The 17,554-nt window shown below is 42.1% G+C and overlaps 1 protein-coding gene across 2 annotated transcripts in view; it reads left to right on the top strand.

The window, feature by feature from the left end:
- SFSWAP (splicing factor SWAP) overlaps positions 1-17,554 on the top strand; it is a 140,932-nt gene that overhangs the window by 50,974 nt on the left and 72,404 nt on the right. For both annotated transcript variants that reach the window (XM_073676097.1, XM_073676098.1), the window contains 4 exons: positions 2,168-2,299; positions 2,435-2,528; positions 10,373-10,535; positions 11,534-11,776. In XM_073676097.1, coding sequence (XP_073532198.1) covers positions 2,168-2,299; positions 2,435-2,528; positions 10,373-10,535; positions 11,534-11,776 — 632 coding nt within the window. The remainder of the gene's footprint in view (positions 1-2,167; positions 2,300-2,434; positions 2,529-10,372; positions 10,536-11,533; positions 11,777-17,554) is intronic.

Here is a 17,554-nt window from a genome sequence, read left to right as displayed (position 1 = left end):
AAAAAACAGGCGATGGGCAGTTATCCTCACCTGATAGGGTTGTGAAGTTACAACCTCTGTAAAGGCTTAGACAAGGCGGCTGCAGATCCACGGTATGAAGTACTTGTGAAGCTGGAGAAGAGTGGGTTAAAACCAGTGATGAGCAGGAAATAGTGATTATGTAGAACTGCGCTTTATTTATCAACGTGTTTCAAAGTGACACACTCCTTCACACCTATCCTATGATAGCAGCAAGCGACAGGGCCCCTTTTTCGAGAAGTCCCATAATCTTTGAGTATGCTAAAAATGTAGATTGGAAATAATCCATATTATGAAAAAAAAGAATAAATAAAATGTTTTCACCTCTCTTCAGGCCGTTGTCTTAAGGTCCCCATACACATTTAAAGTCAGCCAAACGCAATGTAATCAGCCGATATTCTTGTGTATGGTGACATCCAGTCTATCCCCTACAAATGGTTGGAAAAAAAGTGCCCTGGAAAGTCCAAATAAATAACTAATTGGTTAAAAAGAAAAATGAAAACTCGTTGTGTGGCACCCACCTGCATCCATCGCAGGCTGCGCAGTGTTTTTTGGGGCCACAAGTGAAAACGTCACCGTTGCACCAGTAGCAGTACTCAGGTGACCGTGAGTTGCTTTTCTGATGACACATTGCTCACGTCACTTGACCACTGCAGCAAATCACAGGCAATAAGTTTCTGCCAAGGTTTGGCAGAGCGTTTATGGGGAGTGCTAGGGGAGGAGGCTATATGGGCACCTTTTAATCTTGTTTTTTTGCTGGTTATCTATATTTTTTCTTCAACTTGATTTTTGTACTTTCTTTTTTTTTGATTTTCACTCTTTTTGCTATCTTTCTTGTAGCTTTTCGAAGCTGTCTATACAATGTTTTTAAATTAAATTTCCCATTTTTTTTTACCTTTAAATAAGTTTTTCTGTCTCTGTAGCGCATCAAGTAAGTTCTTGGGCTTTCATTCTCCTTTTTTTTACCTGCTGACCTGCCTGGTGCAGATAGTGTGCAGACACTGAGGACCTTTATTCAGTAGCATGTACGCAGTACTGTTCCTTCTCTGCCATTGTGCACGCTTCATAATGGGCTAACATTTGTATTAGTTTTTGGCCTTGATTAAAGTACAGCCGGTCGTATTCTCTCACCTTCATTCAGCACAGTTAGATTTAATTTCTATTTAAGCAAATTCAGTTAGTAAAACATCCTGAATGCTCAATGTAATAGAAATGTGATCATATGCTGTAATTTCTTGTCATAATATTTTACCATTTGTAAAGGTCTGCTCTAATATCAAAATATTCTGCAGACAGTAAAGTGTGTCTGTCGGCTAAATATGCTGGCCATTATAAGGGCATACTCCTCGTAGCCAAACGTCACAAGAAATGGTCTGCTATTTGGCTACTGGGAGTGCTGAAACCATACACTGAACAGTTTGTGTGGTGTGTCCAAGGGGAGAAACCCTACCACCCCAGGGACTGATCTAAGCATCCTGTAAATTACTGGCTGGAAGGGTTCATAAATTGTCTGTAGCTGTAATACATAGGGCAGCATATTGAGCTGATCGATCTGCTTCAAAGGGCAAAAAGAAAAGTTTTCCAGGGGCTTGGATATGTAAAATTAATTGATACTGTTACCAGCACCCACCTGGATTGAGCACAGGCCTGCTCTGCCCTTACACAAGAAGAGAACACATCACCATTCCACCAGCAGTCAGCAACACTGCAGTCTGTGATTGGCTGCAGCACGCTAGTTACTTGATCAGCACATCAGCAAATGTTTTGCTGATGACTCATTGCTCTAGTCACCTGACTGCTGCAGCCAATCACAAGGCACAGTAGTCCTGCTGCTGTTGGGACAGTGATGTATACTCCTCCTGTGTCAGCACAGATGAAACCTGCGCTGATATCTGGTGGGTGCCATAGGCTGATTTATCAATTATTTTTTTTATACAAATTTTAACCCCTATAAAAATTTTTTTGTCTGGACAAACTCTTTGAGGTAGAATACATGGTCTGATTGATTGCTGTTATCCACTGTTTGCCTCGGCTGGTCTTTATAAGTGGACCCATCTGGAAATGATGACATTGGAAATCTGCTGTGCTGGGCCTTGTGCTGCTGCATCCATAGTTATTCTAACGGCCCATATGAATGGTTTTGTTTCAGCACTTTGGCACCGGTGGTTGCCATTATTCCCCCGCCTCCTGATATTCAGCCGGTCATCGATAAGCTAGCACAGTACGTGGCTCGGAATGGACTGAAATTTGAAACCAGCGTACGGGCGAAGAATGATGCAAGGTTAGTACCTGCGCAGTGTGACGTTAGCAGTGCAGACTGTGCTTTCCATACCTAGTGTGGAGCTTTGCTAAAGCTTTTCTGTAGTCACAGAATATTGGATCCTTTGTAAAACCAAGTCTTTTGCCTTTTTGTTAGGTTTGAATTTCTCCAGCCGTGGCATCAGTATAATCCTTACTATGAATTTAAGAAGCACTTTTTCATGCAAAAAGAAGGCACTCTCAATCCTCAGGTATGGACAGCGAAACATGAAATACATCTGATACCATCGACTAATATGTCTGTGTCTTTTAAGAGAAATAAGTAGTCAAATGGCAAATGCTGCAGAAATGCATGTAGAATATTCAATAACTCAAACACAATTTGGAGACTTGTCCTTCAGGAAGGTGGCAGCCTTCATTTCATTTCTCCGTTTTGGAACTAACAATCATTTTACAATGCAATTTGATAAATGAAAATTGTTCTCATTGAGGTTATGCGAAATCCGTATCTTTCACACTGGCTGTGCTTGAAGTAATTTTGAGCAGTAGATAATTTTCTGTTTAATTTGCACAATTGATATTTAATGAAATTGGCAATCTAGCGACACACCTTCCCAACCCGTCCACTGTTTAACTGGCAGACTATATGTATATATAAGCTTATAACCTGACGTTAAATTCATCCATTGGTTTTATAAATTACTCTTTTGAAATCTGAAATCCTCCCAAATTTGGTTTAGGTTAAGAAAATAAATTGGCATCAATTTTTGTCAGGGAGTGTATATACACTGCTCAAAAAAATAAAGGGAACACTTAAACAACAGAATATAACTCCAAGTAAATCAAACTTCTGTGAAATCAAACTGTCCACTTAGGAAGCAACACTGATTGACAATCAGTTTCACATGCTGTTGTGCAAATGGAATAGACAATAAATGGAAATTATTGCCAATTATCAAGACACACTCAATAAAGGAGTGGTTCTGCAGGTGGGGACCACAGACCACAACTCAGTACCAATGCTTTCTGGCTGATGTTTTGGTCACTTTTGAATGTTGGTTGTGCTTTCAAACTCGTGGTAGCATGAGACGGACTCTACAACCCACAGAAGTTGCTCAGGTAGTGTTGCTCATCCAGGATGGCACATCAATGCAAGCTGTGTCAGCGTAGTGTCCAGAGGCTGGAGGCGCTACCAGGAGACAGGCCAGTACACCAGGAGACATGGAGGGGGCCGTAGGAGGGCAACAACCTAGCAGCAGGACCGCTACCTCCGCCTTTGTGCAAGGAGGAGCACTGCTAGAGCCCTGCAAAATGACCTCCAGCAGGCCACAAATGTGCATGTCTGCACAAACTGTTAGAAACCGACTCTATGAGGGTGGTATGGGGGCCTGACGTCCACAAATGGGGGTTGTGCTCACAGCCCAACACCGTGCAGGACGCTTGGCATTTGCCACAGAACACCAGGATTGGCAAAGTCGCCACTGGCGCCCTTTGCTCTTCACAGATGAAAGCAGGTTCACACTGAACACATGTGACAGACGTGACAGAGTCTGGAGATGCCATGGAGAGCGATCTGCTGCCTGCAACATCCTTCAGCATGACCGGTTTGGCAGTGGGTCAGTAATGGTGTGGGGTGGCATTTTTTTGGAGGGCTGCACAGCCCTCCATGTGCTCGCCAGAGGTAGCCTGACTTCCATTAGGTACCGAGATGAGATCCTCAGACCCCTTGTGAGACCATATGCTGGTGCGGTTGGCCCTGGGTTCCTCCTAATGCAGGACAATGCCAGACCTCATGTGGCTGGAGTATGTCAGCAGTTCCTGCAAGATGAAGGCATTGAAGCTATGGACTGGCCCTCCCGTTTCCCAGACCTGAATCCGATTGAGCACATCTGGGACATCATGTCTCGTTCCATCCACCAACGTTGCACCACAGACTGTCCTGGAGTTGGCGGATGCTTTAGTCCAGGTCTGGGAGGAGATCCCACAGGAGACCATCCGCAACCTCATCAGGAGCATGCCCAGGCGTTGTAGGGAGGTCATACAGGCACGTGGAAGCCACACACAATACTGAGCCTCATTTTGACTTGTTTTAAGGACATTACATCAAAGTTGGATCAGCCTGTGGTGTGTTTTTCCACTTTAATTTTGGGGGTGACTCCAAATCCAGGCCTCCATTGGTTAATAAATTTGATTTCCATTGATGATTTTTGTGTGATTTTGTTGTCAGCACATTCAACTTTGTTCTGTACAAAGTATTCAATGAGAATATTTCATTCATTCAGATCTAGAATGTGTTATTTGAGTGTTCCCTTTATGTTTTTGAGATATATATAGATAATATATATATATATCTCTCCACATGTGGGTTCATCCATATTGTGGCTTACCACCTTACTGTGCTTATTGATGGCAGGAAGACAAATGAAACACTGATTAATGTTAGTCCATGAGAACCCCTTTAAAAGGAATCTGTCACCAGGTTTCTGCTACCTCATCTGAGAGAAGCGTAATGTAGGTAAATAGAAGCTGAATCCAAGGATGTATCACTTAGATTACTGGGTGAAGCCGTTCTCACACAATCAGAGCTTTTAGATGTAGAATGAAGCAGAGCTGAGAAGGCTAACCCTGCCTACACCAGGCTCTGTATATACAATGTCTATAGACAGTGAGGAGCTTATTACAGGAAGGAGGCGTTGCCAGGGTAATTTAGTCCGGCAATATTAATCTTTTACTGATAAATCCTTCAGTTAGTAAACAGCAGCATTTTGATAAGTGACACATCCCTGACTTCTGTCTTCAGATTACATAGCAAAAACCTGCTGACGGATTCACTTTAATCTAATTTTCTGTTTTGGGTGCTTAGGTTTATACTATTTAGGAATTTGACTAGAAGGAACATTATGATTTAAATTTACTTTAGTTTACATTGGTGTTTTGGATAAATGTTAATGTCAATTCTGCATATTTTTGAAGTTCTGCGTATTTTTGATTGCTCTCCCCCTACGTAATCCGTTTGTCTAGTTAGGAATACATACATAATTGATGTTCTTTGGAGACTCCTACATCTATTGAGTTCAAGGCCTGACTATAACAATCAGCCTCTATAAATTTACAGGTCACATTTTTCCCAGGAAAACAAAGGCCAACCTTGAACTGGATAGGTTAATTTACTGTATAGAGCAAAATTACTGCCAATCCTCTTTCTACACTGCTAGTACTAATGTTCTGGGAAAACTTTTGTTCGGTTCCAATTTTGTCTAGCGTAGCAAAGCTTTCCGGTGTTCTCCTCTGACAGCAGCTTATCTCCTGGAGAACAAAGGATCTGCTGTTAAGGCCCCGTCACACTTAGCGACGCTACAGCGATCCCGACAACGATACGACCTGTCAGGGATCGTTGCTGCGTCGCTTTGTGGTCGCTGGTGAGCTGTCAAACAGGCAGGCTCACCAGCGATCAGGGGAGCAGCGACATCGTGGAAAGAATCTTTCCACGATGTCCTGCTCCTGGTTACCAGCCTGCTGAAGCAGGAGCAGGCTGGTAACCATGATGAACAGCGGGTTACTAGGGGCACACGCGCACCTAGTAACCCGCTGTTTATCATGGTTACCACTCTGCTACGGTGAGCGGGAGGTTACCACTCACCGTAGCAGAGTGGTAACCATGATAAACAGCGGGTTACTAAGTGCGCGTGTGCCCCTAGTAACCTGCTTTTTATCATGGTTACCAGCCTGATCGCTGGTCCCGCTGGTCACACACAGCGATGTGTGCTGACCAGCGGGAGGGCAAAGACCAAAAAATGGTCCAGGACATTTTGCAGCGATCAGCGACCTCACAGCAGAGGCCTGATCCCTGCAAAGTGTCACACATAGCGACATCGCTGGTGAGGTCGCTGTTGCGTCACCAAAACCGTGACTCAGCAGCGATCACGCTATGTGAGATGGACGGGGGCTTTAAAATCCAAACTGCTGGATCCTCCTCTAAGCCCCAACATCTGTCAGGGAAATGGTTGGTCAAAATCTACAGATGCGGACAAATTTTATCTAGTGTGTATGGGGTTCTTTAACACTGCAAAAAGTTTTCCTTTTGTAATGGGAGTTCTGGATTTAAGATAATACTTTTCTGCAATAAGTATTTTTACAAGATGAAACCTTGTTGTAGGCTTGGATCATTTTGTAGTCCAGCCTATTCGCATGTGTTGGCTCAATCCAAAAAAAGTCATAAATAGCGAAGTGAAAACTTCAGAAGATTTGTAACCCTCGCTACTTTTTCATTGGTTAGTGAGTTTTACTAGCACAGCTTGGCTTCCTTATCATGCCTCCATGAACATGAAACCTTTCTGGCCCTGGTTTACAAAATCTGTCAGAAAATTTATTCAATCCCTTAAAAATGTCAGATGTACTTTGTTCACTCTCTTAATCGTATAGTGAACTGTCTTGTAAACTTTATTGTGTTGCTGTCTTGGCATGATTGGTTGTACACAAATCCCGATAATGAGAAGAGGATAATTGGATGCGGAGACAACTAGTTAAATTGTCCTGGACTTTATCTTCGTCTTGTGATGAATATTTTATTTCCGTGATATTCGACATCAGCTTGTTTCGTCAGCAATCTGATTTCCTCATCCAGTTGTAAGAAAGCAGTGAAATATATTGCCTAAGGATTGGACTGCATTGCTCTTGTAAAACTTGTACGCATCATTAAATTACCTTTTACTACCACCACAGAATTTTATAATTGGGTCTTAATTAAAGCTGACCTGTCACCAGATTTAGGAGAAACTACAAACATTATTAAATGGGCTTTGCAGACCTGATGTGGCTGATATATTTACTGTGAATATCCACATCAAAATGGCTGTAAAATACTTTTTGAAAGTATTTCCATCTCCACACAGCTAGACTAATTGAAAAATCTAGTGTTCCTCCAGCTGCTGGGATCTCGCCCATCTCAGTACAAGCTGAAGTTTGCCAGGCTGGGTGGGTAGAAACTGAATGCATGTGGACTCCAAAAAGTTAACATCCGTATTCTACAGCCATTCTGACATGGGCTTTCAGTGTATGTAGTTTGTATTGTGAAATTTGTTGACTGATTTTGCTTTAAAAGGAGTTGTTCCCTAAATTAAAAAAGTTTCCACTACTAGAACAACTCCTTGTCATACCCCACGCTTGGCCCCGATAAAATAAAAAAAGCTTATATTCACCTCCCATGTCGGCACCGTTCCCATGATGTCTTGGGGCTTCCATGCTGTTCTGACACGTGAGCCCTGCGCCCGTTCAGCGCTGGCGTTGCTGTCCTCGCCTCCAGTCGAATTGAACATTAAGAGCAAGTGAGAGATCAGGCGCAGCGCTGGCTTCCTCTTCATGTTCGCTTTGTCTGAAGGCAGAGACAGTGACGCCAGCGCTGATTGGCCACAAGGCTCACATGTCATAACAGCACGGGAGCCCTGGAACTTAGAGTGCCAACAGCACTGGAACGGCGCCAGCACTGGAGAGGAGTATAAGCTTTTTTTTTATCTGGGCCAAACATATAGATCAAGAAGGGGTTTTCCAAGTAGTGGACAACGGTGTCCTGTGATGCAGGTTATTATAAAGAAATTAATTACGCTGTATTCGCCTTTAAAATGATTTTTAGCCCCAAGTACATCCGTTTTAAGTAAAAAAAAAAAAAAAAAAAAAAAAAAAATATATATATATATATATATATATATATATATATATATATATATAATATATTATTATGTATATTATATATATATAATAAATTGCCTCCTAATGTGGACAACCCCATGGGTATGGTCAACAAGGTAAATGATTTTTTTAAAGCCTCCATAAAAAAAAAAAAAAAATTACAATCACTCTGTTTCAACCCCTTGAGGCTGTATGCCCACTATGCGTTTTTCACTCGTTTTAGCCGCGGAATTTCCGCAGCGAAAAAGCTTAAAAAAGCGTTTGGTAATACGTGCCCCATGTTCCTCAATGATAATCCGCATGTGCTGTGCACATGCTGCGGAGATTTCCGCTGCGGATTATCATTGCGAAAAAATCCGCAGCATGTCCATTATTTTTGCGGACACGCCGTGTAATTGCCGCCATTGACTTGCATTGAATTGCTTAATATCCGCATGACTACATGTGCACATGTGGATATTAAGCTTTTCAATGTGCGGATGGTACCCGGGTCTGGAGAAGAGGAGACTCTCACCCAGACCCGGGTACCATAGTACCTGTTAAAAAAAAAAAAAAAAAAAATTGAAATAAAAAAAAAATGTACATTCACCTTCTGATGGCCCCCTGTCTCCTGAACGGTGTGTCCTGGCTCCCCGGTGGCTCCCGATGGTGTGAAAGGACCTTCTATGACGTCATTTAGTCATGTGACGGGTCAGCTGACAAAATACCGGGGGCCATCGGAAGGTAAGTATAATCTTTTATTTTTTACCATTTTTATTCTTTTTTTTTTAACTATTAACTTGGTCACACTATATAAATCCATGACGGTTGCATGGATTTATATAGTGTGACCAAGTTGTCAAGCACTTTCCAAGTGATGCTAAAATCGTTTGGAAAGCGCTTGATAACCCACATGCAGAAATGCATGCAAAAACGCTTGACAAACGCTTCTACCTGGCGGGAAAAACGCATGTAAAATCCGCATGCGTTTTTCCTGCCAGGGAGAAGCGGAAAAAATCTGCAGCATTTCTGCATCGTGGGCACTTACCCTAAAGGAGTTGTCCTTTCTTCTAATGAAAGTGTGTGTAATCGTCCAGTTTCCGCTACTGTAGCCTGCAGTATAACAGTGTTGTGGTATATAGTAAAGTTTTAAGTCCCTTATTGGCTAAGCACTTCACAGGAATACCAAGATAGCAATGACGGGAACCTTCTGCTGGCCCCCAGCTGCCATGGTGACCTATTGGTGTTCCTCAACCGCGTTATATGAGACCCATGTCAGCCGGTGCACCTTGCATTAAAACACCGCTGTCAGAGATTGGCAGCTATTTTTAATTACTGCCGTTAACAATTGGAGCTTATTTCTGGCCGTTGCTGTTGGATACACATACAGACCACATAATCCAGCTCCTGAGCCCTCTCCACACACGAGAAGCCCCACAATCACATGCATGCGTGCGATATCATGACGTAGTTGAGCAAGTCCCTGTTAATTCTGGAATAGTGGAGGTTGCATATCTGATACAGAATGATGGCACCCCTGACGGTGCCTTTGTGTAGCTGGTGCAGAGCATCAGACATGTTCACAGGCTGTCTCCTTTTTTCCAGTACAGTGGCTTCTGAACATACGCATTTGTTCTGTTCTCAGAAGTTGGGTTATACTGCTGAGTCCTTTGTCTGAAACTGGTCAAGAGGAAGCCTATTTTACGCTATGGCTAGTCTGAAGTTATTAAGGCTGCGCAATAAAGGGCTTTGAAAAGCATTTAAAGTTCTATTTTTTTCCTTTGTTCTTTTCCTTTCTGGTAAAATGGTTTAAAACTTCAATTAGAAGGTAATTGTTGATCTTGCTTTCATTACTTTTACAGCCCATTCACTGACATCAGATTCTTATCTTTTTTGGAAAACTTTAAGTTCTTAAGATGGCCATCCTCACCGTGTCAAACACTGTCTTTCAAGGAACGTTCCCAGAAAGAGCATGAATCCTTCACCCAGTGTCATTGATCATGTATGGCCATCTTGGAGGACTGCAATATGGTTGAGACAGCAGAACTATCTTTTATTCAGCTACTAACCTACTTGTATGGCAGTATTATGTGGCCGTCTTCATATTTTCTGGTTGGGTAACAAATTTACCACTAATATTTAATTGTTAAACCATAGAAAAAATGCATACTAAACTCCAATCATTGTTGACCATTCTGTTGGGCAAGAAACTTCATGTAATAAACTCCAAATAATGGCAGGAAAAGAAGGATGACCTTTTTGTTCTTCACTTAGATAACCTGCTCCTGGAGGAGTCTGGCAGCAAATTACTCCCTACACCCCTCCCTGAACCCCATTAAAAACACGTGCTTGACTGAGTGTAGAGGCAGGAACTGATGGTTAGCTTTTTTGCTTACTTTAACTTTCATTTATTTTTTAAATTCCTAAACAGCCTTCTACAACTTCAGAAGCTAGTTGTCCATCTGTACAGTCCGCAGATGACAACTTGATATTAAGTAATCCAGCAGCAGATGATGGAAGCGATGTTGGTGCCAGTGTTGCCACAGCTGAAGGAGCGGACAGTAAGCCTGCCAATGATGGCAAGCTCATGAAAGGTAATGTCACAACTTGTTTCATGTGTACAATAGCCTCAGGATTTCTCCTTTTTTCCCTTATAAACTTGCATCTCTTTGTATAACTCAGTGTCACTCTTTAGAAGCAGAAGGACTTTCTTTATCTAACTGCATTGAAAATCTACATTAGTAAAATAACAAAATTGAGCTATAATGTAGATGGGCCAACAACAATCTATATACTAGACATTGGACTGACTGCGCTTTGTGACTACCTGTGGCTGCACTAGGAGCCCAGCGGCTTACTGCATACTGTTTTATATTTTTATTTTATGTGGGGGGCTTTAGCAGTCAAGAAGGGGTTGTCTATGTGTACACATGAGATTAAAACTACCGTACATAAAAAAAAAAAGAAAAATACTTCACTCCCGGATTGGCACCGCTTCTCCGATGTCAGTTGTCTCTAGACCTTGTCACGTGACTAAATCGAAGTCTGCTCTGACTGAAGACTGATAGATTGCAGCCAATCACTGGGCATTGGCTGCAGCAGTCACGATACATAACTAGATCACGTGACAGCCGGCAGTCATGATGACATTGTGGAAGCAGCACGAGTCCTGGAGGCAAGTATGTTTTTTTTTCATTTGTTGGAGCACTTTAGCAGTTAAGAAGGGGTGGTCCTGTAGAGGACAAACCCTTTAAACTCAATAACGCTAGATGCAGTAAGCTCTCTCAAGTGAGCAGCTGCAGGCAGTCAGAATATTATGTTTTCAAGCTACACCTATGTTGCACGACCCCAAAATCCGTTGCAAGGTCTCAAAATGTAGGAACTTAAAGAAGCTTGTTAGCTACATGATGGACTTGTGGTTGCCATCTGAAGCACTGATCTGCAGCAGCTATGGTTCTACGACTGGCGAGGATGTCCAGATTTACCTTCTTGTCCTTTTGGATTACATTGTGGATTATTTTGTTTGGCTTCATTCTCTCTCCTATTTTAGTAATATCACATCTTAATGATTTTTTTTCCATTGTATTTTCAGTTTCCTTTGCTCCAATAAGCTTTGCAATAAAGGTGAAAGAAACAGACCTTTTGCCCCTTGAGAAAAACCGAGTAAGATTAGATGATGACAGTGAGGAGGAGGGAGAGGATGGAGAAAGCAAAGATGGCCAGCAAAGTAAGACCAGTAGCACTTCTAATAGTAGCCAATTGGTTAGTGCTGGCAGCGCTGCAGTGGAGGAGAAGAGACCCCAGCTAACTCCAGAGGAACTCGAAGCTAAGCAAGGTATATGTAGATTTTTGATTCTTTGAACTTCTCGATTGCCCTGTGTATTTTCTCACACCATGTCTATCTCAAAGCTCTATAGACTTCACTTATTTCCAGCATAGATAATTACCATTTGGTATCTTTTTAGCCTCTCCAGTTTTAATATTTTCTTAAAAGAATTGTCAGGCATAGTTAGGGCATATAAAGATCATAAAGGGATCCTCTTCTTGGACCCTATGTGCTTTTAATGAATCAATGTGGCCTCACAATGTATTTATTGGAGAAAGAAGATCCAGGAATATGGCGCCTCCACTGCAAAAGAGGAAATTAAAAATCTGAATAACGATACAGTTTTCTTCCTAAGGATGGTATTTATTAAAAACCATTAAACACAACGCGTTTCAGCTGAATAACAGCCTTCAGGTGTTCAGCCAAGAAAGATTACAAAAGTGAGAAGTGCCCTCCTGTGTTTGGCTCAGAAAACTGCCTCAAAATGTCCTCACTTGAGCTTCAAGATTGTGAGGAATAGGAACACAAAGTATGATAAAACGTTGCATAGCTTTATCAACACAAAATTGGGAAACGCTTTAAAGTTTCAGGAAACTCCTTTTCCCTGGCCGCAGTTTATTTTAAATAACAAACTGTGCTTTACTCCCCCTACCATGGTCCAGCACAGAGTTTCCGCCCTGCTTCTGATGTCTGTCATTGTTTACAGCACAGGAAGCGCGGCAGCCAATAAATGAGCTCAGTGTCTCACATTGCCTGTACGAGGGTCCAGATCCTGAGACCTATGTGACTGCTCCAAAAAACCTGCTCTGAAGTTCACTGCCCAGCATAAGCTCATGCACGGAGCTTCTTATCCATGCAGTGTGAGAGGCTTTTGGGACTGGGACCCCACTGATCCGCAAAACATGGAAAGAAGAGTAAAATTATTTATTGCTTTGTTTTGGCTGAAAGTTGAAGGTCCTGGCTGGTGTAGATCTTTGCCATATAATGGAATCTGAAGTTCTTTTGGAAATGGGACGTTTTAGTGTCCAGCATTGGGCATAAGTGATACGTTTTATTGTAAACGTCAATTGTAGTTATTTTTGGAGACATTAAACCTGCTGATATTTACAAATCATTTATTCAATCTATTCCACTTATCTTTTGCATGGAAAAGCTCAATTTGTGCTGAGCTGAAATAGCATTGTAACCTCTTAGACCATATTCCCCTAAGATATCGTCATTTTAATCAAGAAAATTTGTGGAGTTTGCACATTTTTTATTTAGGATTTACATAACAGGTCTGTCGTAAGAAAAGCTATTTTTAAATCCTATTTATTATGACAGGCCGCTGTGTCTTTGTGCTACATAATGCAATAAATATGCTGCTGGTAAATAGAAAATAGGCCTCATGCTAATAGCCTGCTGCACTCCTGAGGTTTACACTGCCCTTAAAGAGGTTGTCTAATCTTAAATGGTTAAAATTACAAAGTGCTTGTAACTGCAAAGTTGATCGCTTTTAACTTATTAAAAATTCCTTTTTTTTTTTTTAAAGAGTTTTATAGTTTACTACATGTTGTCTAGGTTACCGACCACCACTTCTGTCTTAGTGCAGCTGGTTTCCTAGGCAAGGAGTACGTTCTGCTTGCAGTTTTATGCTTTAGAAGAGTCTGCAACTGCTGCTTTGAAACTGGCCAGATTTTTTTGATCTGCCCAGCTTCAGTGGTCTTGCTTTACTCCCATGCTACAAAGACAAATCTGCGTCTGTGAGCAGCATGGGAGGATGCTCAGTTCATACCTGTGGCACAACTGTCAATTTTCATGAGCACTTTTTCCCTGGCAAACAAGCTGGGAGACAGGGGAACGGTGGACTCCCAAAGAAAGAAGATGAGGACACTCCTTTAACCCCTTAACAACATCTGACGTACTAATACGCGTCTGTGCCCTGGGACTTAAGAGCCAGACCCGTATTGGTACGTCATGGCGATCGCTCGCGCACACAGGCTGTGCGGGCGCGATCGCCGCCGGGTGTCAGCTGATTGTCACAGCTGACACCCGGTACTATGTGCAAGGAGCGGTCACGCACCGCTCCCAGCACATTAACCCCCGCGATGCTGCGATCGAAGTCGATCGCAGCATTGCGGGGGCAAGGGGAGGTGATCGCAGATACTCACCTCCTCTTCCGGCTTCCAGCGCTGTCTGCAAAGGCTTCCCGGGTGTTGCCATGACGAACCGATGTCGTCATGACAACATCCGGGTCACCAGACAGCAGGAAGATTGTTTGGACATGCGCAGTGCATCTCCAAACAATCTTCTCCCTGTCCGGCGCTGACAGACTGCATGGCACAGTGATGGTGCTCCATCCCTATGCTATGCAGGCGATCAGAGAAAAAAAAGTGAAAGTCCCAGAGTGGGACAAAGTAATAAACTATATAAGCTTCCAGAAAGTGAAAAAAAAAAAAAAAATAATCCACCAAAAATAAAAATATAATGTACCCATCAATAAATATTATTATAAAAAAAAAACAATAAAAGTACACATTTGGTATCGCTGCGTCCGGAACAACCTGACCTATAAAACTGTCCCACTGGTTAACCCCTTCAGTGAACACGGTAAAAAAAAAAAAAAATGACGCAAAAAACAATGCTTTATCACCATACCGCCAAACAAAAAATTGAATAACACGCGATCAAAAAGACTAATATAAATAAAAATGGTACCGCTGAAAACGTCATCTCGTCCCGCAAAAAACAAGCCGCCATACAGCTCCATCATCCGAAAAATAAAAAAGTTATAGCTCTCAGAATAAAGCGATGCTAAAAAAAATTTTTTTCTATAAAATTGCTTTTATTATGTAAAAGTGCAAAACATAGAAATACGATATAAATGTGGTACCGCTGTAAACGTACTGAGCCGAAGAATAAAGCTACCTTATCAATTTTACCACGCGCGGAACAGAATAAAAAAAAAACAAAAAAAACAATTCCTGAATTGTTGGTTTTTGTTTATTCTGCCTCCCAAAAATCGGAATAGAAAGCGATCAAAAAATGTCACGTGCCTGAAAATGGCACCAATAACCACGTCAAGTCATCCCACAAAAAACGAGCCGTCACATGACTGTCTGCCAAAATCTGGAAAAATTATAGCTCTCAAAATATGGCGATGCAAAAACTAGATTTTACAAAAAATGCGTCTTTTAGTGTGTGACAGCTGTCAGTCATAAAAACCCCATATGATTCTGGTATTGCTGTAATCACACCGACCCGAAGAATAAAGTCGTCTAATCACTTATACCGCACAAGGAATGGCGTCAAAAATAAACTCTCAGGTTAGGATTGGGCTAGGGTTAGGGCTGGGTTTGGGGCTAGGGTTGTGCTACGGTTAGGGTTGGGGTTAGGGTTGTGATGGGGTTGTGATTTTTTTTAAAAGTAAGAAAAAAAGATGACGATATGGCGACTAGTGTTGAGCGCAAGTGCTCGCTACTTGAGTTTGCATCGGGTGCTCTGGTATGCATTGAGTATAGTGGGTATTTGAGTGACATGCTCGAGTCTCTGCCCCATATGCTTCGCGGCCAAAAAAACTTTACAGGGATTGCCTGCCATGCACGAGCGATCCCCGCATGTTTTTTTATGGGTGTCTAATAACCGTGAAACATGCGGAGCAGGGACTCGAGCATGTCACTCGAGCACACGCTGTACATGGTGCGTACCTGAGTACCCGATGCAAACTCAAGTAGCGAGCACTTGCGCTCAAGACTAATGACAACTTATTCAATATGATGACCTAATTTTATCAAATTCTGTGTCGTACCTCTGGGTTCAAAATGTTCACTATACACCTTAATAAAATCCTTGGGGGGTATAGTTTCCAAAATGGGGTCACTTGTGGGGGAGCTCCACTGTTTAGGCACATCACGGGCTCTCCAAACGCGACATGGTGTCCGCTAACAAATTGAATGGAAAATCGTCTCAAATTGTTAGTGGACGCCATGTTGCGTTTGGAGAGCCCCTGCGTGCCCAAACATTGGAGCTCCCCCACAAGTGACCCCATTTTGGAAACTAGACCCCCCAAGGCACCTATCTAGATGCATAGTGAGCACTTGGAACCCCCAGGTGCTTCACAAATTGATTCATAAAAATGAAAAAGTGTTGTTTTTTTTCACTTTTTCATTTTTACGAATCAATTTGTGAAGCACCTAGGGGTTCCAAGTGCTCACTATGCATCTAGATAGGTGCCTTGGGGGGTCTAGTTTCCAAAATGGGGTCACTTGTGGGAGAGCTCCAATGTTTGGACACACAGGGGCTCTCCAAACACAACATGGCGTCCGCTAATTATTCAAGCAAATTTTACAATCAAAAAGTCAAATGGCGCTCCTTCCCTTCCGAGCCCTGCCGTGCGCCCAAACAGTGTTTTTTCCCCAAATATTGGCTATCTGCGTGCCCAGGGGAAATTGCACAACAAATTTTGGGGTCTGTTTTTTCTTGTTACCCCTGTGAAAATAAAAAAAATTGGGTTTAAAGTAACATTTTTGTGAAAAAAGTTAAATGTTCATTTTTTTCTTCCACATTCAAAAAATTCCTGTGAAGCACCTGAAGGGTTAATAAAGTTCTTGAATGTGGTTTTGAACACCTTGAGGGGTGCAGTTTTTAGAATGGTGTCACTTTTGGGTATTTTCTGTCATAAAGACCTCTGAAAGTGACTTCAAATGTGATGTGGTCCCTAAAAAAATGGTTTTGTAAATTTTGTTGGAAAAATGAGAAATCGTTTGTCAACTTTTAACCCTTATAGCTCCCTAACAAAAAAAAATTTTGGCTCCAAAATTGTGCTGATGTAAAGTAGACATGTGGGAAATGTTATTTATTAACTCTTTTGTGTGACATATCTCTCTGATTTAAGGGCATAAAAATTCAAATTTTGAAAATTGCCAAATTTCCGTTTTTTTTCACAAATAAACGCAAGTGATATCGAAGAAATTTTACCACAATCATGAAGTACAATATGTCACGAAAAAACAATCTCAGAATCAGGGGGATCCGTTGAAGCGTTCCAGAGTAATTACCTCATAAAGTGACAGTGGTCAGAATTGTAAAAATTGGCCTGGTCATTAACGTGCAAACCACCCTCGGGGCTTAAGGGGTTAAAGGGAACCTGTCACTAGAAATAACGCTGTTGACCTGCAGGGTAACAGCATTATGCTGCCCAGCGCCTGCTCTCAGTCGAATGCAGCGGGGAGAAAATTAACTTTATTCTCCCTGTCAGCATTTGGATTCAGTCATGGGGCACCGTGGGTTCAGTCACCGCTCTAAGTATTCAGAGTGGTTGCTGTAACCGCGCCCCGGCTTTGACTTACAGCCGGCCTCAATGAATCTGAATGCTGGCGGGGAGCATAATGCTGTTAACGCTGTTAATGTACAGATATGCGGTGAATCTGCAGGTTATTTCAGGTGACAGGATCCCTTTAAAGTAAACGTATAATCAGGATTTTGCCAAGTAAATTACAGGCAGTGTAAGGTTGGCACTGTTACACTGATTAAAATGATACCTAGGTTGATGAAATCCATCCTGTGGTTGTTTTATCTGTGTTTGCAGTTTGTAGTTAATGATATTCTCGTGCTCCGAGGCGGGACTGTGGGCGGGGTGTTTTTTGGTGCTTTGGACTTAATGACAAGTCCCTGACCCTTCAGTGACCTACCTCCTATTTTAAATACTGCGCTTGCGCAGTTAATATTGTGGTCTTTCAAAAAACCTACAAAAATTAACGCACTAGCATCTAAAATGGCGCTGACGGCACATTCGCAGTAGCATCTATC

The sequence above is a fragment of the Phyllobates terribilis genome, unplaced genomic scaffold (assembly GCF_046119375.1).
Source record: "Phyllobates terribilis strain yellow unplaced genomic scaffold, ASM4611937v1 Scaffold_1__5_contigs__length_1240528914, whole genome shotgun sequence".
In the NCBI taxonomy this organism is placed as follows: Eukaryota; Metazoa; Chordata; class Amphibia; order Anura; family Dendrobatidae; genus Phyllobates; species Phyllobates terribilis.
Note: the sequence above shows the minus strand (reverse complement) of the source record. Positions and strands in the feature narration are given on the sequence as shown.